The sequence below is a fragment of the Electrophorus electricus genome, chromosome 21 (genome assembly GCF_041902795.1).
Source record: "Electrophorus electricus isolate QZ-2024a chromosome 21, ASM4190279v1, whole genome shotgun sequence".
NCBI classification, from domain to species: Eukaryota; Metazoa; Chordata; class Actinopteri; order Gymnotiformes; family Gymnotidae; genus Electrophorus; species Electrophorus electricus.
Window position 1 is genome coordinate 15,832,501 of NC_137517.1, and position 22,748 is coordinate 15,855,248.

Below are 22,748 nucleotides of genomic sequence, written 5' to 3' on the forward strand. Positions count from 1 at the left end.
TGTTACACCTTGGCCTGCATCTGTTTCCATAACTGGCTGTGAAAATGTGAAAGAGAATGTTAATGTGGGTAAAAGAGAGATGTGTGTGTGTGTGTGTGTGTGTGTGTGTGTGTGTGTGTGTGTGTGTGTGTGTGTGTGTGTGTGTGTGTGTGTGTGTGTGTGTGTGTGTGTGTGTAAATTCTTTAGGATTAATGAATGGTTCAGCTAACACCTTAAATAGTGATTAGGGTACATGATACATTAGTTACAAAGGGGTTTAGGAAACACTTACAAATTAACAAAAGTACCTTATGATGGAGATCATGATGTACTAACAGCAGTGCAATAATGTGTTTATGAATGAAAATACTCACACAGCTTTTCTGGATGCTGTGACCACTGGAAGCAGTCTCAGTAGACATTCCTCTGATGGGTCATATTTACTCAGGTCAAACTCATCCAGCTCCTCTTCTGAGTTCAGCAACACAAACACCAGAGCTGACCACTGAGCAGGAGAGAGACTGGCTCCATGGAGACAATGGTCACCTCCTCTGCTCAGGTATGTCTGGACTTCCTGTACTAGAGAATGATCCTTTAGTTCATTCAGACAGTGGAACAGATTGATGGATTTCTCTGGAGAGGGATTCTCCCTGATCTTCTCCTTGATGTAGTTGACTGTTTCCTCTTTGTTGTCAGAGCTGCTTCCTGTCTGTGTCAGTGGGCCTTGTAAGAGAGTCTGATTGGACTCCAGTGAGAGACCCAGAAGGAAGCGGAGGAAAAGGTCCAGATGTTCATTCTCACTCTGTAAGGCCTTGTCCACTGCATTCATAAGGAAGTCAGACATGGTTGATCTTTTAAAGAGAACTTTCTTTTGCTGTTTCAACACATTTTTATTTTTGGAGATGAAGGAGAGAAATGCATATAAAGCAGCCAGAAACTCCTGAATGCTCAGATGCACAAAGCTGAACACCTTCCCCAGGTGAAGCCCAAACTCCTCTCTGAAGATTTGGGTACACACTCCTGAGTACACTGACACTACTTTGACATCAATGCCACACTCTCTTAGGTCTTCCTCATAGAAGATCAGGTTGCCCTTTTCCAGCTGTTGGAAAGCCAGTTTTCCCAGTGCCAGAATTGTCTTTTTAGTCTGTTGAGGATCAGTGTCAGTGTTTCCATGGTACTTTCTGTCCTTGTGTTTGATCTGAAAGATCAGAAAGTGTGTGAACATTTGAGTCAGAGTCTTGGGGATTTCTCCACTCTCTGCTTCACCCAACATTCTCTCTAGAACAGTGGCTGCAATCCAACAGAAGACTGGAATGTGACACATGATGTAGAGGCTTCTTGATGACTTCATGTGTGTGATGATTTTGTTGGCCAGGCTCTGATCACTGATTCTCTTCCTGAAGTACTCCTCTTTCTGAGGGTCACTGAACCCTCGTACCTCTGTTACCTGATCAACACACTCAGGAGGGATCTGATTGGCTGCTGCAGGTCGAGAGGTTATCCAGAGGAGAGCAGAGGGAAGCAGATTCCCCTTGATGAGGTTTGTCAGAAGCACATCCACCGAGGTCGACTCTGTTACATTCCACAAGTTCTCATTGTTCTGGAAATCTAGAGGAAGTCGACACTCATCCAGACCATCAAAGATGAAAATGACTTTGTAAGCATCACAGTGTATTAATTGTAATTGTTTTGTTTCTGGGAAAAAGTGATGAAGCAGATCCATCAGACTGAACATTTTCTCCTTCATCAAATTCAGTTCCCTAAAAGGAAGTGGAAATATGAAGAGGACATCCTGATTTGCTCTTCCTTCAGCCCAGTCCAGAATGAACTTCTGAACAGAGACCGTTTTCCCAATTCCAGCAACTCCTTTAGTCAGCACTCTTCTGATGGGTTTGTCTTTAAAGAGCTCATTGCATTTGATGGGTGTCTCCTGTGTTGCTGGTCTCCTGGATGCTGTCTCAATCTGTCTCACCTCGTGTTCATTATTGACCTCTCCACTCCCTCCCTCTGTGATGTAAAGCTCGGTGTAGATCTCATTCAGAAGAGTTGAGCTTCCTTGTTGGGAAATTCCTTCATTAATTCTTTTAAATTTATCCATTAGTTTGTGTTTGAGATTTCGTTGATATTCAGAGAATAGCTCTAATAAACAGAAGAACATGATCACAAATATTTTATTTTCTTGTTATCTTTGATGTTGAAGTAATTTATCAAAACCCTGAAACACTTTGCCCAAACAAAGAGGACAAAATTTAGTTATAGTGATACTGCCATCATAAAGCCATGACCCAGAGCTCTTACTGGTCTGTAGTGTGTTAGCGAGGTCTGTTTGGTTCATGTTTCTCAGGACGTGCAGTGTGATCTTCAGCACCCCCTCTCTGGCACTGCTCTGATCCTCCTCATCCTCCACCTCTCTCTCAGAGCATGCTGGGTAATCTGGACTCCATAGCATCTTAAACTTCTTCAGCTCCTTCTTCACCAGAGAGATGACTCTGTGCTCCAGCTCCTGGTTAGGAATAAACAGCAACTTACAATCATAAAAACACCACAATGTTACACAGATGATTATATGATTTTGTTTTAGGATGGAGAAGACTCTGGCAGTGTTGCTGTACTTTAAAAAAAAGTTTAAAAAAAAAGTAATCCATTACTCATTACTTCTCTAAAATTGTAATGGGATTACTTTACTCATTACTTCAAGGAACAGTAATCTCGTTACTTCATTGTTACATCCTAAAACCCAAATATACTAGAATCTCCCAGATACATACAGACCTTGAATGTGGACTCCAATTGTTTTCTGTTGGTGAGTACTGATTTTTCTCTTTGTACACTGTGGACAAACACAACAGACTTTTATGGAGGAATATGTAGCACATTCATACCTGTACAACACACAATTATATAGATCAGTAGATATTATACTGGATTATATTATCAACACTTGTGTTTCTACATTTCATAACAGATCTGTGATGCTGCCTGGTGTGTGGCAGCAGAAAGGATGAAGATGCAGGTGTGAGAGTAGAAACTCAAAAAGGCTGTTAATAGAAAGTGAAAGTAAAGCAAATGTGCTAAACACACTCAGCCACAAGAAAACAAAGGTCAACAAACAAGAACAGGAAGACAGGAAACAGGAGAAGTATATACATGGAGGAATCTGGGAAGAGAACAATGCAGAGACTAAGGACAAGTGGATGGAATGGTGGGAGGAGTTAGGCTGGGGAGTGGCAGGAATGGTGGGTGGAGTTAGACTGGAGAGTGGCAGGAATGGTGGGAGGAGTTAGGCTTGGGTGTGGCAGGAATGGTGGGAGGAGTTAGGCTGGGGAGTGGCAGGAATGGTGGGAGGAGCAGAGAGAAGGACAACACACAGATACAACAATAAACAAAGGACGACACGGGAAAGCAAAACAGACAAAGGGGCTCCTTTACAAGATGATTTGTTAGAAAATAAGATTTATATTATATTATATTTTTTTATTTATAGAGCGCATTTACCACAACAGCAATGATCAAAGTGCTGTGGAAAGTTAGGAAAAATGTCTTAACAAAAACCTGTGAAATGTAAAACAAAAGGAAATGTGCCATCAAACATAAACATGGACAGAGAAATGAAAATGTCAGAGTAAAAAGAAGTGTTTGAAATCTGCACAAGAGAGAGCAGAGCTGATATTCAGAGGAGGACTGTTCCACAGCCTCAGTGCTGCAGCTGAACAGACACAGTCACACTTCAGCTTCAGTCGAGAATGTGGAACAGATACAGTCACACTTCAGCTTCAGTGGAGACTGTGGAACAGACACAGTCACAGTTCAGCTTCAGTGGAGACTGTGGAACAGACACAGTCACAGTTCAGCTTCAGTGGAGACTGTGGAACAGTCAACAGCTGATCTGAACAACTGTGAGTGCCAGTGAGTAGATGAATTGTTCCTAAGCATGAACAAAAAATTTGATTTTGGGAAATTTCTCTGAACTCGTAAAAATTATTCCTAATAACAGAATTGATTTGAAAATCAAATCTGAGCTCTGGATCAAAGATAACACCAAGATTTTTGTATTTTTAGGAACAATACAAGCAGATTAAATCAACTGTTATATAAGTGTTATCTCCGCACTATCCATGTTTACATGTACACCTGGGATCTTATATTAGTCTACAACTCTCTTACTTAGATATGATCATGTTAATATTACAGTCTGATTGTTATAGTGTGACAGTGTCTTAGTTGACCTAAGCTTAGCCTGATTAAAATGTGTTCCAGGATAATATTATCCAGACTATGTGCACATGTAAACACACACTGATCCACTGACTAAACATTTTTGCTGCATTTCTGGCAATGCCTGATAAACTGTAATCAAGAGAGTTTGTTTTTGTCTAGTCATTAAAAGAGGAGCTCAGCAATGTTTAGTAACAGCATTACTACTGTAGCTAAATCCAGCTTATCTACCTACAGCTTGATCCTGCCCCCACTCCTCTTCTTAAGTGTTCTTCTGCTATTTCTCCCATGTCATCTCAGTAATGCTTCCCTTACTTCAGATTCTGTTCCTACAGCGCTCAAAACCTCAGCTTTAACTGCCATTCTTTATAAAACAGGACTAAATGCTGCACTACGTGATAATTACTGGCCCATTTCCAGTCTCCCCTGTCTAATCAGGGTTCCAGCCTCTCAACTACAATCTTTCTTAAATACTCAGGATCTATTTGAACCTTTCCAATCTGACTTCCATACTACGCACAACACTGAGAGAGCCCTGTTACATGGTTTCAATGATCCCCTTCTCTCTACTGACTCTGGTGCCCTGTGTGTTCTCCTCCTTCTAGATCTTCTAGATAGAAGTGCTGTGTTTGACACAATTAAACCATAAGATACTTATCAGCTGCCTCTCAGACATTGGGATTACTAATACGGTTCTTGAATGGTTTACCTTCTATATCTCTAATAGATCACATTTTGTCGTACTTGGTAAACACAAATCACACACTGTTACCGTTACTCAAGATGTTCTCTAGGGATCGGTCCCTGGTCCTCTCCTATTTAATCGATATGTTGCCCCTTGGTCAGATTATCCATAGGCATGGTCTCCGTTTCCACTGTTATGCTGATGACACTCAGATTTATAGTAGCACCAAAGGTAACACTACCTTACCACTTCCTGCTTTACTCTCTTGTATCAAAGATCTCAAACAGTGGATGAACATAAACTTCCTAGAGTTAAATCCTTACAAAATAAAATTTTAGTTATTGCTTCTAAATCCATAATCGCTAAATTAACTGATTTTAAACTCAGTCTAGATGGGTCTTGGTCAAATCATCAACTGCATTTTGGAACTTTGGTGTACTCCTCACTCTTTGAACCCCACATCATGTCAATGGTTAAAAATGCCTTTTTTTTACAGTCACAATATCAGTAGACTTAGGCCCATGCTCTCCAGACAAGGTGCTGAAACTCTGGTTCATGCTTTCATCACATCCCATCTTGATTACTGCAACTCTCTCTTCATTTACATCCCAGAATTCTCTTAGATGTTAAAAAATGTCAGCCCACAACACCCCGATTCTACATCAGTTACACTGGCTCCCTGTCCCTCAACACATTCAGTATAAACTCCTCCTGCTTACATTCAAAGCTCTGCATGGTCTTGCACCTCCCTACTTAGCTGAACTTCTACATCCATACTGCCCCACCCGTACACTTAGGTCTTCTGATGCAGGTTGTCTCTCCATCCCTAAGTTAAGATTGGTCTCTGTAGGGGCAAATCTTTTAGTGTCATGGCCTCAAAACTGTAGAACACGTTACTACAATCTCTCCATCTTTGGTCTTCAATTTCTGCTTTCAAATAACTTAAAACATAAACATTTTAATGACCTTTCTTCTGTTAATAGTTGATAAATTAATGTGCTAAATGTGTTAATTAATGTCTCTTTCCATGTGTATTGCTATTGTAAAGCAACCTTGAATTTTAGAAATGCACTATATAAATTTAATCTTATTATTATTTTATTATTACAGTACATACTGAATACAGTATACAGTCATCTTTAGAATACCTGCCATTGTTTTTAAATAAAGAAGCTAAACTTTAGGGAAATATTCGTAAATGTACAGGTGTGTTTTGTATTCTTGGTAAACGTACACCTGTGTTGTGAGGCTGAATTAGACTGTGCATGAAGGAGACTGAAAATTAATATTTTAATAAACTATAACTATTTTTGCACATCTGTAACTGTACTGTCACAGCACAGACCCCTCCTCATAGATACCTCCCTATGCTTGTGACATTGTGTGTGTGTGTGTGTGTGTGTGTGTGTGTGTGTGTGTGTGTGTGTGTGTGTGTGTGTGTGTGTCTCCCATGTATCACACTTACAGGTTTATTCTTTACAACAACTTGAGGACTCGACTGTTTCTCTCTAAAGAGGACACCCAGGTGCTCCTCCAGTCCCTCATTACCTTGAGACTGGGTGACTGTAACTCACTCCTGGCTGCTTCCTCCATGTGTGTCTCCAGGCCCTTACAGCTGATCCAGAATGCAGCAGTACGGCTGGTCTTAAACTTTCTGAAGTTTATACTTATGTTTCATCTGTATTGTGTATTGTTTCTCGGTCTCAGTAGAGACAATTGTTTCTGGCAGTATCAGAGATCAAGATTATTTAAGATTATTACCTACTGGTACTATCCAAGGGTTTTCTGAATGGACAAAAAAACACTTTTAAGAAGTCTATCTGGATAAGGGCATCTAATAAATGCAATAAATATACATTTATTCAGATATCTCAAGTAAATAAGTGCACAAAATTCCTCCTACTCAGGATATGCAGGCTAGATTAACTGATTTAATCTTCTAATTCAGTGTTCCTCACTCCCAGTGCTGGATAAACAGATTTAATCCCCTAATCCAGTGCTCCTCACTCCAAGTGCTGGATGAATTGATTTAATCCCCTAATCCAGTCTTCCTCATTCCCAGTGCTGGGAACCTGCAGCACTGCACAGTTTAGTGTTTTCCTGCTCCAACACACCTGATGCAGCTCATGAAGAACTTCATAATGAGCTGAGTGAGTTTGATCAGGTGGGACTGGGAGTGAGGAACACTGTCCTAAACCAGGAGACCATCACCTCTCAGCAGAATACTCTCTCTCTCTGAAGTATAAGTGGAGGACTCCATCTTACCTGAGCTCAGTAGAACAGTCACATTCCCTACATCATCCTTACCTGAGCTCAGTAGAACAGTCACATTCCCTACATCATCGTTACCTGAGCTCAGGAGAACAGTCACATTCCCTACATCATCCTTACCTGAGCTCAGTAGGATACACTCCCTCTCTGAAGTTATTTGGGATGCCCATTGACTTGTCACTCTTCATGGATACACAGCTGGGTTCCCGGGAGTCTGATCTCTTACCCTGAATCAAACTAACATACACAATTAAAAAGATATTATTTTAATGCCAAAATACTAATGCGTGTATAAATGGTTCAAATATAAATTAATATGTATTTATGTCTATCTTCGCTATTTTTATTTTATGTTTTTAAATTTTTTTTACAAAGATGTTGAAGACAGTAAAGTTGTTATTATGTTTCTTGTTATTTAATAAGTGATCTTCAAGATGACCAGAGTTATACCAGAGAGCATCTTTACATTACTCCCCAGCAACTGGGATTACTGGGATTATCCAGTGGTTAAAAATGCCTTTTTTCACATTCACAATATCACTAGACTTAGGCCCATGCTCTCCAAACAAGGTGCTGCAACTCTGGTTCACACTTTCATCACATCCCACCTTGATTACTGCAACTCTCTCTTCATTGACATCCCAAACTTCAATATGTTCAAAATTTGGCTCCCAGAATTCTCTTAGATGTTAAAAAATGTCAGCCCACAACACCCTGATTCTACATCAGTTACACTGGCTCCCTGTCCCTCAACACATTCAGTATAAACTCCTCCTGCTTACATTCAAAGCTCTGCATGGTCTTGCACCTCCCTACTTAGCTGAACTTCTACATCCATACTGCCCCACCCGTACACTTAGGTCTTCTGATGCAGGTTGTCTCTCCATCCCTAAGTTAAGATTGGTCTCTGTAGGGGCAGATCTTTTAGTGTCATGGCCTCAAAACTATAGAACACGTTACTACAATCTCTCCATCTTTGGTCTTCAATTTCTGCTTTCAAATCACTTAAAACATAAACATTTTAATGAGCTTTCTTCTGTTAATAGTTGATAAATTAATGTGCTAAATGTGTTAATTCATGTCTCTTTCCATGTGTATTGCTATTGTAAAGCAACATTGAATTTTAGAAATGCACTATACAAATTTAAACTTATTATTATGTTATTATTACAGTACATACTGAATACAGTATACAGTCAGCTTTAGAATACCTGCCATTGTTTTTAAATAAAGAAGCTAAGCTTTAGGGAAATATTCGTAAATGAACAGGTCTATTTTGTACTCTTGGTAAATGTACACCTGTGTTGTGAGGATGAATTAGACTGTGCATGAAGGAGACTGAAATTTATTATTTTAATAAACTATAACTATTTTTACACATCTGTAACTGCATTGTTCCAGCACAGACCCCTCCTCATAGATACCTCCATATGCTTGTGACATTGTGTGTGTGTGTGTGTGTGTGTGTGTGTGTGTGTGTGTGTGTGTGTGTGTGTGTGTGTGTGTGTGTGTGTGTGTGTGTGTGTGTGTGTGTGTGTGTGTCTCCCATGTATCACACTTGCAGGGTTATTCTTTACAACATCTGGAGGACTCGACTGTTTCTCTCTAAAGAGGACACCCAGGTAGCTCCTCCAGTCCCTCATTACCTTGAGACTGGGTGACTGTAACTCACTCCTGGCTGCTTCCTCCATGTGTGTCTCCAGGCCCTTACAGCTGATCCAGAATGCAGCAGTACGGCTGGTCTTAAACTTTCTGAAGTTTATACTTATATTTCATTTCTGTATTGTGTATTGTGTTTAGGTCTCAGTAGAGACAATTGTTTCAGGTAGTATCAGAGATCAAGATTATTTAAGATTATTACCTTCTGGTACTATCCAAGGGTTTTCTGAATGGACTACAAAGCACTTTTAAGAAGTTTGTCTGGATAAGGGCATCTAAAAAATGCAAGAAATATACATGTATTCAGATATCCCAAGTAAATAAGTGCACAAACCTCTTCCCACTCAGGATATGCAGGCTGGATGATCTGATTTAATCCCCTAATCCAGTGTTCCTCATTCCCAAAGATGGATGAACTGATTTAATCCAGTGTTCCTCATTCCCAGTGCTGGGAACCTGCAGCACTGCACAGTTTAGTGTTTTCCTGCTCCAACACACCTGATGCAGCTCATGAAGGGCTTCATAATGAGCTGAGTGAGTTTGAGCAGGTGGGATTGGGAGTGAGGCACACTGTCCTAAACCAGGAGATCATCAACTCTCATCAGAACACTCTCCCTCTCTGAAGTGTAAGTGGAGGACTCCATCTTACCTGAGCTCAGTAGAACAGTCACATTCCCTACATCATCCTTACCTGAGCTCAGTAGAACACTCACATTCCCTACATCATGCTTACCTGAGCTCAGTAGAATACTCACATTCCCTACATCATCCTTACCTGAGCTCAGTAGGATACACTCCCTCTCTGAACTGTAATGGAATCTCCATTGACTGGTCAGTCTTCATGGATACACAGCTGGGTTCTGGGGAGTCTGATCTCTTACCCTGAATAGAACTAAAACACACAATTAAAAAAGATATTGTTTTAATGCCAAAATAGTGTTATACTGCCCAAGGCCTAACTTAAAATAGTTTCACATTTTTGGTGTATTTTCTAAAGTAATCATCTCACAAATCCAGAGTTCATTTCCACAGTGACTTTACCCTTTGAGAACTCTCTGCTCACTGTGAGGATGCAGAAGTCTCTGTGTAATTGTGGATGACCAGTTATTGTTCTGGGCTCACGTTCCAAACCTGACTTGGTTATGCAGGTTAATTCTATACAACATCTGGAGGACTCGACTGTTTCTCTCTAAAGAGGACACCCAGGTGCTCCTCCAGTCCCTCATTACCTTGAGACTGGGTGACTGTAACTCACTCCTGGCTGCTTCCTCCATGTGTGTCTCCAGGCCCTTACAGCTGATCCAGAATGCAGCAGTACGGCTGGTCTTAAACTTTCTGAAGTTTATACTTATGTTTCATTTCTGCATTTTGTATTGTGTTTAGGTCTCAGTAGAGACAATTGTTTCAGGTAGTATCAGAGATCAAGATTATTTAAGATTATTACCTTCTGGTACTATCCAAGGGTTCTCTGAATGGACAACAAAACACATTTAAGAAGTCTGTCTGGATAAGGGCATCTACTAAAAGCAATAAATATACGTTTATTCTGATATCTCAAGTAAATAAGTGCACAAAATTCCTCCTACTCAGGATATGCAGGCTGGATGAACCGATTTAATCTTCTAATTCAGTGTTCCTCGCTCCCAGTGCTGGATGAACTGATTTAATCCCCTAATCCAGTCTTCCTCATTCCCAGTGCTGGGAACCTGCAGCACTGCACAGTTTAGTGTTTTCCTGCTCCAACACACCTGATGCAGCTCATGAAGAACTTCATAATGAGCTGAGTGAGTTTGATCAGGTGGGACTGGGAGTGAGGAACACTGTCCTAAACCAGGAGACCATCACCTCTCATCAGAATACTCTCTCTCTCTGAAGTATAAGTGGAGGACTCCATCTTACCTGAGCTCAGTAGAACAGTCACATTCCCTACATCATCCTTACCTGAGCTCAGTAGAACAGTTACATTCCCTACATCAACCTTACCTGAGCTCAGTAGAACACTCACATTCCCTACATCATCCTTACCTGAGCTCAGTAGAACAGTCACATTCCCTAAATCATCCTTACCTGAGCTCAGTAGAACACTCACATTCCCTACATCATCCTTACCTGAGCTCAGTAGGATACACTCCCTCTCTGAACTGTAATGGAATGTCCATTGACACGTCACTCTTCATGGACACACAGCTGGGTTCCGGGGAGTCTGATCTCTTACCCTGAATCAGACTAACATACACAATTAAAAAGATATTATTTTAAGGCCAAAATACTAATGTGTGTATAAATGGTGCAAATATAAATTAATATGTATTTATGTCTATCATTGCGATTTTTATTTAATGTTTTTTAAATAATTCGTACAAAGATGTTGAAAACAGTAAATTCGTTATTATGTTTCTTGTTATTTACTAAGTGATCTTCAAGATGACCAGAGTTATACCAGAGAGCATCTTTACATTATTTTACATTACATTAAGCTGGTCTTAAACTTTCTGAAGTTTATACTTATGTTTCATCTTTGTATTGTGCATTGTGTCTCGGTCTCAGTAGAGACAACTGTTTCTGGCAGTACCTGATTTAAGATTGTTACCTGCTGGTACTATTCAAGGGTTTTGTGAATGGATATCAAAGCACTTTTAAGAGGTCTGTGTGGCTAAGAACATCTACTAAATGCAATAAATATAGATTTATTCAGATATCCCAAGTAAATAAGTGCACAAACCTATGCACTGCAAGTATGTTTATTTATGTTCTCTCACCTTTCTCCTTTCTGTGTGTGCTGTTCCCCAGAGACACTTATTTTGGAGGTCATGTCTCCTCCTACAGATTATAGCTGTACACCTGCAAACACACACATGCAGATTAATAATCAGAACACATATTCAATTACAATATTTACATTTACTGCATATGGCAGACACCCTTGTCCAGAGAGACTTACAGAAGTGATTTGTTGTGTCGCTACAAAAAACATAAATAAAGCACCTTTGTAAGTCGCTCAGGATAAGAGTGTCTGCTAAATTTTATAAATGCAAATGTAAACATCCTCATGTGAGCACAGAGAGGTTAGTGTCAAAATCACCATCAGGCTAAAGCCCTGGCTAAACTGCAAAAGAGGGCAGTAAAGATGTGTTTTTATAATAATTGCATACCGGGTCACAGACCAACTCAAAATCACTGTCACACAAATAAACAGCGCAGAACTTCATAAATTATTAGCTACATTTACATGCGCACCGTTGGTACAATACTAGTCTGACACTGTTAGTTGAACTAACACACGATCGTATAAAATCACTGTCTTAGCCAGTTCAAAACACATAGCCGAGTTGGACGTGTAAACACGTTCTGTCAGATCTACTGGTTCACAGTCCGAACTGCAGCCAAGATCTCCGTTTAACGAGTCACGACCTAGACATTCACGCGCTTTAATCAATCACGACCAAAACATTCAGGCGCTTTAATCAATCACGACCAAGACATTCACGCGCTTTAATCAATCACGACAAAGACATTCACGCGCTTTAACGAAGCACGACCAAGACATTCACGCGCTTTAACGAAGCACGACCAAGACATTCACGCTTTAGCTCGGAATGCGCCTATAAGCGAGACATTACAGTATTTTCTCGCTTAATGTTCTCAAAAGAGAAACAGAGTCATTCATGTTTTTGAAGAGCTTTGGTGTAGACAGGCACCTTTACTGACTTTATAAGTACAAAATATAGTTTATTAAAATTAGCAAATAATGCATAAAGTTTAAACCGTAATGTTACAGCACTAAAACAAACTTAAAAACGTGGGTGTAGTGAACAGTATCAGTCCAAAGTGGAAAAGAAGACGGAGGCAGGAAAAATGTGTTCTGTAAGTGCATAGTGGGTCACAGACTAACTCAATCACTGTCATACAAAGAAACAGTGTCGAAATATCACTTAATAATATTACTAATAAATATTATAAATATTACTTCTTTAGTTACACTGACATGCACACTATTGGTACAATACTAACCTCACACTGTCAGTCTAATTACGACATGATCGTGTAAACAGCACGGTCTTAGCCTGATAAAACAACTAGTCTACATCTAGTTGGACACCTAAACACTTACTGTTAGATCTACTGGCTCACAGTCCGAGACGTTTGTGACACTTCCTGCAGTACGACGCCTGTTCGATTTGCGCAGTTTGTTTCTGCGTAAAGGACAAAATATAAATATATGAAGTATATAGTGCGTTTATTAGTACTTTTTATACAGTTCATGTAAACATATTGATTCGGACCAATTTCTCAGATGAGCCTAGAACGACTTTAGTTTGGTTATTCTGAATCAGACGACGTCAGTTCTATTGCTGTATTTCGCGTAAACGAAGACACCTACTGCAACAGAATAGCGGCTAAAAGCTTTACGTTTTCAGACATTAACCTTGTTAATATTCAATTCTGTTAATATTAAATTTAAGAACTTGTTCTTTGAGTAGTACAAGTTCATATAATTCTTGATTGACAGCTCAGATTCAGATACTCACCGGCTTTCTTTTCTAAAGATATTTGCATTGCGCTTCTTAAAATGGAGCACAAAAATTTCACTTTCGCGTTAAACCGGACTGAACCGGTTTTGTCAAGGATAATTGTTTTTTAGGGGCCGGACTGCTGTGACCAGTCACAACACTTTATCCAACCTTCTGCGGGAGAGAGAAATCAGAGCTACAGTATAGAACTGTATTTAAATAACACAGAATAGCGTAGAACAGTGACAGTAAATTACCAGTGGATTTGGACTGTGGGAGAATTTTGTTTGTCATAGAGCTTCTACAGCACAGCTGTTCTGAGCAGACGTTTACTTAGGTTTTCACACACACACACACACACACACACACACACACACACACACACACACACACACACACACACACACACACACACACACACAGAGAGAGAGAGACAGGTTATTAGTTTGTGTGTAATACCTATTCTGTGCTCACAAACTCTATATAAAATGACTATTTATTGTCATTACGTTTCGTTTCTAGCATACACTCCCCTGATATGACAGTTCAAACCATTTTGAGTGTTTGAATAAACCATTTTCAAATGGTATCTTGGGTCTCTCCTCTGCTGATCGCCATGTCCAGTTCACATGCCCAGTGATGTAGTGGTTTAAGACAGTATGTGAACGTTTAGTTTGTGCCCAGACATGTATCTGAGAAGAAGACGAGCCAAAAGACGTTAATCAGGCAGATCTGTTTACTAGTAGGTAACATCTAAGGTCAAGGTTATGATGGAGCTGTAGACATAAGTGAATGTTTTAAGGGACTTCAGACAAAAATTCTGAATAAAAGGTCAAAACACCACAAGGGACATAATCTGCATTAATCTGGTGTTGGCAAAAGTGCAAAATCAAACATCTGTTTTGTTAATTTTTTTTTTACACAGTATTGACGTGTAACTCGCAGCATTCACGGATCTCCTTTGCTCGCATGCAAAATCTACATGTGCTCACTCATATTTGCTCTGCTCTCGCTTACATTTACTTTGCTCTGCTACAAAACTGCTTGCACGTGTTTAGATATATCCTGCTCTTACACAAACTTGCTCTTCTGCACACACAAACACATACTGTACGCTCGCGAATGTTTTTGTGTTCTTGCGCACAAGAACACAATTCTTTAATTTCATTATTATTAACTGTGAATGAAAAGGAAAGTCATTCATGATCATGATACAAATGTTATTATAAAACAGTTAGAACTTTAAAATAATTGCGGCACTTTCATATACATAATATTATGTGCCATTTCACAAAACAAATATGAATGTATTTAACACATATTGTTCTTATACTGTATAATATGTATGACTCGGGAATTTGCTCAAATAGATAAAGAAATAATATTATTTGAACTTACAGTAATATGCTCTGCTATATAAAGGAAAATTACCAATCTGCTACCATTTAGTGTTAGTAACCAACTTTGGTAGAGTACAAATTCACTCATTAGCCACATTATTTACCACTAATATCTGTAGTTCTGAAATTGACCACCTTGTGGTTTCCGTTACGTCTCCTTCCTGATCAGGTTTATCAGAGGCATGACAATGGTTTTACTGCTTGATAAAAGTCAGACACTTAAAGTCAAATTGCCACTGCTGGCGTTACTGCGTCAGTGAACTGTTCCACTAAGACGCATGAATGTAATTATGACATCACAACCTAAGGAAAGTGTAAGTTATTTAAAAGCGTTCCAACACACTAAATACCTACATGCTTTTCTGAAGGAGGACAAGGTGATTTTCAAGGTATAGTCCGACCAGAATTATTGGATATTCTAATAGTTTTCAGCAATAGTATCAATATTACTTGCATGATTTATTATATCATTAAATTAAGTGCGCCGTTAATTATAGAAATATCTAAAATATTTTATATTATCCGTGTATCCCCTGGATTCAGGAACGATCGTGAAAGGCCAAATTAAATCAATAGAGAAACATGATGAGTTTTTCTCAACATGGGAAATTGTTGACCAGGAACAAAACGTGGACACTAAAAGAAATGACGCAGGTATGCAATTTTACTGCCAAGCTGAAAATATAATATTTGTCTGTCTGAACATCAATCCGATCTGTTTGCTCTTTTTTTTAATCCAGACGATATCCGAGCTGCAGAAGGACAACTTTAACCTGCGCATGCGTATATGCTTCCTCAAGCATGAGGGCGGCTCGCAGAAGTGCAGCAGTTGTACAGAACAGATTTACAACGCGGCAGAGGAGCGTTTCCCAGTGGCGACGCAGCAAAACTTAGACGTGAGGAGACCCGAGTCTAGTTTTTGTAATCAGAACCGGTTAATTGAGAGGACGAGACTGGGGACACTTGTTAATCACACTCCGCACCTAGATAAAGGGAGGGCGCTAAAAACTCTAAATACAACTTGAAAAGGCAATAAATTGACCTTCTCAAATGCATAAATTATTCTGCCCAACCCTCTTTATTCTCTTCCTTTGTAGAATAGTTTTAACTGCTACTGCAGTAGCAGGACCAGACACGTGTCTTGAATTGAATTATTTCTTCATTTCACGTAATGCTCTTCATCCACCTGTCAGGAGCTGAGCAGGTGCAGAGAGGAACTGGAGAAGATGGAAGCGCTTTTCCATCAAGAGAAGACGCTCCGCCTACAGCTAGAGAACCAGCTACAAGCCTACACATTACAAGACCCGCCCTCTGAGGATCAGAGCCAATCAGAGGAAACCTTTGAAGATCTGCACAGGTCGGTACAGGCCTATATTTAATTCTGATAAGAAACATTGTTCATGGAAGATTTCCCAGTTAGAAACTCGGGCTGTTTCTCCAGGACAACCACATCAAAACAACAAAATTATTTGACATATTTCCATTTTAAATGCTAATTTCTGACCACTTAAGTTAAACCTTAGGGCCTTCATTAAACAATAATAATCCTTAGCTAGTAAATTGCTGTACTTTAATTATAGAAGAAATTATCCTTAGAAATGCTTTGTTTTTTATTCTTAGCAAAAGACAATTATATTATAGTACCTAGTCCTGAGCTGGCACACACCATTCTAATGTCACAGTGATTTCAGTGGAGTTTATCCATGTAGTTCCATGTAATTGGAATGTAATTCCAAGATGAATCTGTGTGCAGAGAGTCCATCTCATAGTTCTAAATGAACATGTGAAATAAAATATAGCCTAATCGAGTGTGTGTGTGATGGCTGTCAGGTACATAGAACAGCTGCAGGGGGAGCTCAAGGCTCAGAACACCATAATCAATCAGTGGAGGAACAGGAGCACCAATCAGAGCAGTGGACACCAGCCTGGCCACGCCCACAACTCCACACTCACCACCCTGAAAGAGGATGACATACGTGTGAGTGTGTATGTGTGTGCAGGTGCATGTTCCTGCATACATGTATGCTTATTAAACTGTTACTTTAAGACACTAAAACTTTAATGTTTTAATTAGGCTATGAGAATACATTAAAAATTATAAATTGTATACTATATAGGGAAATCCATTTGAACTAAATGTTTAGTATATTTGTACTCTATGTATTCTCTCTCTCTCTCTATTTAGGATCTGAAGAACTTGTTGGAGTTGAAAGACTTTGAGCTGCATGAGACCAAAATCAAACATGAGGCCAGTAAAAACGACCTCCAACAGGCCCTGAAGGACAAAGAGAAACAGATTCAGGTGGGTGTCTCCAAACACATGGCAACCTACAGGTAAAAACAGGTGTCCAAAAATATGCTCTTAATACAAAAGACCTATAGAGCTCACTAAGCATATTATCTGCACATTTATTATAAACATTTTCTTGTGGTTTAAAACAAAAGTGTGAAAAGAGAAAGGACTAAAACACAGGTCTGAAAGGGAACGACACCTTTACCAGACACACTCCTCAGCTTTATACAAAATGTCTGTGAAGCTTGGAGCCTCATTTAACCCCTGCCTGAACTCTGACCCCTGCAAGAGAAGGACTCTGCACCAATATTCCTCATCACACCAGACGGGGGCAGCAGGGAGTAACACTGCAGCAGGGGGTGTGTGCATTTATGAGGGTGATTGTTGATGTGTGTGAGCAGGGGCTGCATGACATTCTGGAAGGTCACATCCAGGATCTAGCTGAGAAAGATGCTGCGCTAGCAGAGACCACATCAGAGCTGAATAATCTGGAATCTGATGTGGGCAAACTCATTCTACAGCTTGAGAACAGAAAGCAGCAGTTCCAGGTAGCAACCCGACGTTTCATTCAGTCAGACCAGGTGCAGGGCGGAGTTTAGTGTTTTTAACATACTAAAAATACACCTGATTCACAACTCATCTGATATAATGGACCAGTACTCTAAAGATTAAGACTAGGTTTAGTCTGGATGCAAAGAATGGTTCCTTAAGTTGAATTGACTCTATTGAATCTCACACTCTGAATTTGATGTTTATTTACTTTGTTCATGTTTATATTCAGACTAAGGAGCTAAACTAAGGTTTAGAAAGGGAAGTGATGCAACTAGTGCTGTCCTAGACAATAAAATGTATAATATCATTTACCCAACATAAGACATTTCTGATTATTTCAGTATAAGGGCTCTGATCCTTGTTTGGAGTCATTATTTCTAACTACTGGTTTCTCTGTGTTTATGATTGCACACACACATACAAGGAAGAGGATCCAATTGCAAGAGGTTTTATAGTGAAATCAAACAGATCAGAGGGGTCAGGCAGGTATTCGTAGTCCTGTTGATTCAAGGTCCATAACATGGGGCAGAGTCCAGGGGTGTCCAGGGGTCAGGCAGAAGTCAAAAACCAGAAAGACAAAACCATAACTGAACCACTTGGTATGCAAAATAAGGTTGGCAATACTTCATGACGTGAGTGTGAGGGAGGGGAGCTTAAGTAAGGGAGCAGTGATGAGAGAAACAATGATCAGGTGTGTGCTAGTATTCCAGTAAACCAGATTGGAGGCGTGTGTGGGAAGAGGTAGGCGTGGCAGTGCAGGGCTGAGCGTGATTCCTGGGGTTTGTAACACTCTGTCTCTCTGTGATGATCTTAGCTCATGTCTGGGCAGCTACAGGAGAGTGTGAGAGAAAGTCAGCTCCTGAAACAACGCCTGAGATACACAGAGGCCTTCACACATCCTACATACCAGATCCAAGGTACACTCTGCACTGTGGGACTGATGGGGCCTTTCATTTTTGTCAAACTATGTCACATTAATGCACTCTTGTTCATCTTGCTCTCGTAGCTTCAGTAAAGAAGGACCATTCTGGGAGGAACAGTGGCAGTGTGTGCAAGAGCAGCTTCAGATCAGTGATCAAAGCGTTGATCTGCTGCTCAGATCCTGCCCAGCCCTGCCTCTCCTCCAGGGCCCATGTCCATGGCCTCCACGTCCTGGTTCCACGTGAGAACTATGACACGCTGCTGGAACAGATGTGTGAGGGGAGGGGTCTGATCAGTCGCGCGAGCGAACTGATCCAGCAACGCCTGCAGACCCACGGCCGACATCACATGCAGGTCCACGTGAGCCCAAGCACGCGACACACAGATTCAATTGGTTAATCGTCACATTTCATGGATAATTTTCACTGAGCTGATTTTCCTATTTCAAATGGACCATTTGTCACTGACTGTGAGGATTATTGAAGGATAAAGAGGCCCAGCGGAGGGCGAGTGGGAAATATTAATCCTTCATGTCTGTTTCAGCCAGTGGACCAGAACCTGCTCAGAAGCCTCTTATACATCATCAATGTCACTCAGACAACTCTAGAAGAGGCCAGTAAACTGTTGACATCTTTATCAGATGTCTCTAAAGAACAGAACCATGACGGAGAAAGAGATGATGTAGGAGTTATTTACCATTTTTTGCATCTTTCATAAGTACCACACCAGTAAGAAGTGAAATTCATTTAGCTGTTAGCTTAGTCTATTTACTGGAAGAACTTCATATTGGACTAAATTATGTTTTTTTGATTGACACATACGAATAATATGATTATTTTGGATTTTTGCACATTTGTAAATTATTTATTTATTTATTTTTCTTTAGTTCTGCCATCATGAAAACCTCAAAATGAAGAACAAGCTGAAGAAACCAAAACTAGAGAAATCATATAAGATGAATAAGATGCTTTCAAAGGCTGTCAAAACACTACGGCGATTCAAACGTTGAGCAACACTGACATTAAAATGATCTCCTGTGATTATTTTCTCTGTGATGGTCATATTCCACCCCTCTATCATCCATCAGTCTGTGCACCATTATACATTCACTCTTTCATTGTTGTTGTTTTTAGTAATTAAAATAAAATAAGTGTTGAAATAAAACTACATTCTGAGTATAGATTTTTTTCAAACTTATTGATGATTCTTCATTATGATTTAATTTTTCTACACCCTTACATACTAATAATTAAAAATTGGACAATTCCATGCAACATTTATTTATTAGAATGAATTTTGAATGTCCAAAAATAATAGCATTCTGCAGCAGTCAAGGCAAACTTGCAAAAAGTCAGCAAGTTTATTTCTTTTAAAGATCCTTAAGAGACTCAAAATTATGCAAGTACAACAAAACTGTGCAAGTATAAAAGCAATGTAGGAAAAATAAATAAATTTAGCTAAATCAAAATAAATTCAACAATACCTCTTGATAGTTTTTCCTCATGTGAAACGCTTCTACATCACTAAATCAGGGTTTTGTAGTCTCAAAGTTATAGCTACTATAATAGTTTGCTAAATGAGTAGAAATTAAATAATTTTCACACATCAGGGACGTTTATTGCTACGCTAAATTCAGTATCATAAGTATCAAAGTGATCACAAGTCATAGTTATAAACCACAATGAGGAAATAGTCTTTTTTATCCCTCTTACAACTGGGTTTAGGCTACAATTTATTATGTAGTGATTCAGATACAGTAAAATAAACAAGTGATAATATCAGGAGGGAAGCTTAAGCCTGACCAAGTATGTCTGGTTTAGTAAATGTGACTGTGTAGACCCGTAATATATTATTATTATTATTATTGTTATTATTAATTTAATTACCATCAAAGCAATTGCTTGGCATGTTTAAAAAGTATCTAGAATGCTAGTAAAGCTCTTCATTTGCTTGCTCACGTCTTTGCACAAAACACGTGTTCTTTTCATTCATAAAATAACAAAATATGCAAGCAAATGGATGTTACTCCTGTAGCAGGGGTGAATAAGGGACAAGACCCTCCTTTCTTAGAGTCCACAGATTCTGTTTGAAGAACGAAGAGTTAATGGCTTTGAGTGACAGCAATTCTCACCAAGGTGTGAAGGGGGAAGGGGAGGCGAAGCTATCAAATGACTTCACAACCAATGTCCAAGCACGAGCGGCGTGATTGGCAGCTGTTTCAACAAATAGAGGACGCTTAGATGAATACGCAGACACCTCACCTGCCTTATTTGTTTACCCACTACGTGAGTTTGAAATATGCGCACTGCTTTGTGTTCTAAGCCAGATGAAGTGTAGCACATGCGAGTGATGCTGTTTGGCAAAACTGATACAGTAATCCATATTGTTTTTACTTAATTTGATTACCAATACTAAGGGACATCATGGAAAGGAACAGGCTTATTTTAGCTGAAGTTTATGTGGAGTTCTTTGGGTGCAGTTATAAGATGGAAGCTGAGAGATGGTTCAGTGGCTTCTAGCATGGATTAGCTTCAATGTTTGCATTGCAAAGGACTGGATATTTCCATTCACTGCTGAAAATATTCACAATCCTCCTACAAAATGTAAGTATACATGAGAAAGCATACTATTTCTTTACAGTATTACAGCACTATCCCAGCATAATCATTTAACATAATAACAATGAAGAATTTAATATTGTCTTTTAATAAGTGCATTGTACATTGAGCATTGTTGTGATGTTTAAGCAAAAAGAATATTGCACACTCAATGTATAGTGACTGATGACTTTGTGTGCATTTAGATGTCTAGGACACCTAGTAGAAAATGCTGTGCAGCTACTTGGTAATTTCATGTATATACTCAAGTGTTCAATTTATTAGACAAGACCCTGGTGAATCAGAATATGTAGAGCATGACTGAAAATGAATCTCCAGCATCAAAATACACATTCTAAACCCGCAAAATAAAAGTCATTTTGGTTTTTTTGACATGTTCTTCTGTATTAGAGGAGCTCAACTAGAAAATAAATGAGGGGTAAATAAGTCTGGATGTGAATGACTGTCATGTCCCAAGTCAATGTGACTCCTGAATCATTGTACTATGTGTACAATTTCTGATAACTAGTATTAAAGTGATCAAGTACAAATCATTTGAAAACTTAAATCACTTAAAACTGGAGGTGCATGTACAGGCTAAGTATCCACTTCCAGACTTATTCAAACATTGACCAACTCTGACATTAAAATGATCTCCTGTCATTATTTTCTCTACGATGTTCATATTCCACCCCTCTATCACCCATCAGTCTGTGCACCATCATACATTCACTCTTTCATTGTTGTTGTTCGTAGTAATTAAAATAAATAACTGTTGAAATAAAACTACATCTGGAATGTTAGTCTCTTCAGCCTTTATTGTCTATTATAAGTAGAGCTGGGTGATTAAAACTAGATGTCTTCAGACTCATGGATGATTCTCGATTATGATTATATATATATATATATATATATATATATATATATATATATATATATATATATATCCTTATGTAATAATTTTAAGAAAATGTATTATTAATTTTTAGTTATATCCATTCAAAAATACCTTTATTGATGTTTTTTCCTCATGTGAAATGTCACTACACTGTGCATCACTACATCAGGATTATAGCTACTATAACAGTTTATTAATTAGAAGAAATTAAATCATTTTCACAAATCAGATGTTTATATACACAAACCACAACAAAGAAATAGTCTACTATTTCACCCTAAACACCCTCCTACTACTGGGTGCAGGCTACAATCTCTTATGTAGTGATTTAGATACAGTAAACTAAAATATGTAATAATAACACTAGGGAAGCTTAAAAGTGAAGGAACTGAACCAGTTAGGAAGACAAGCAAGACTGGTGTTAATAAGAAATGTTTTACCAGCCAAAGCATGTGCTTTTGTGAATATAAGGATGTGTATTTCACAGTGCAGGGTGAGGTAATAAAATGATATTGTACGCAGAAGAATATGGATGGTTGGCTTCAGCATAAAGCCTCAGAATGCCTCTTTGACAGGCCTCTAGGGGCCTCAGTTGAGGGATCCTTGGTTCAAGGATGGGACATCCCAGCCCAGCACCGGAAGAAAGAACATGGGCATCTGGTGCTATGAAAAAGGATCACCAGAAGAAGCAATATGGGCACCTGGCGGTAGGAAATAAGATCGCCTTTTTAAAAAAAATAGAAGTAGTTTAGGTTGAACATAAT

General features: G+C 39.1%; 1 protein-coding gene across 5 annotated transcripts in view; it reads right to left on the reverse strand.

The window, feature by feature from the left end:
- Window positions 1–13,472, reverse strand: part of LOC145652732 (NLR family CARD domain-containing protein 3-like) — a 23,039-nt gene extending 9,567 nt beyond the window's left edge. For 2 of the 5 annotated variants that reach the window (XM_081703893.1, XM_081703889.1), the window contains exons 1-9: window positions 13,342–13,471; window positions 11,572–11,653; window positions 10,922–11,038; window positions 10,257–10,280; window positions 9,588–9,704; window positions 7,274–7,390; window positions 2,755–2,812; window positions 2,281–2,485; window positions 354–2,121 (exon numbers count right to left, since the gene is read on the reverse strand). In XM_081703893.1, the coding sequence (XP_081560019.1) occupies window positions 354–2,121; window positions 2,281–2,485; window positions 2,755–2,812; window positions 7,274–7,390; window positions 9,588–9,704; window positions 10,257–10,280; window positions 10,922–11,038; window positions 11,572–11,624 (2,459 nt within the window). In that variant the 5' untranslated portion in view covers window positions 11,625–11,653; window positions 13,342–13,471. Of the gene's footprint in view, window positions 1–353; window positions 2,122–2,280; window positions 2,486–2,754; window positions 2,813–7,273; window positions 7,391–9,587; window positions 9,705–10,256; window positions 10,281–10,921; window positions 11,039–11,571; window positions 11,654–12,923; window positions 13,006–13,341 lie in introns of all 5 variants that reach the window. The other 3 variants (XM_081703890.1, XM_081703892.1, XM_081703891.1) reach the window with 3 other exon arrangements.
- Between the last annotated feature and the right edge of the window lie 9,276 nt (window positions 13,473–22,748).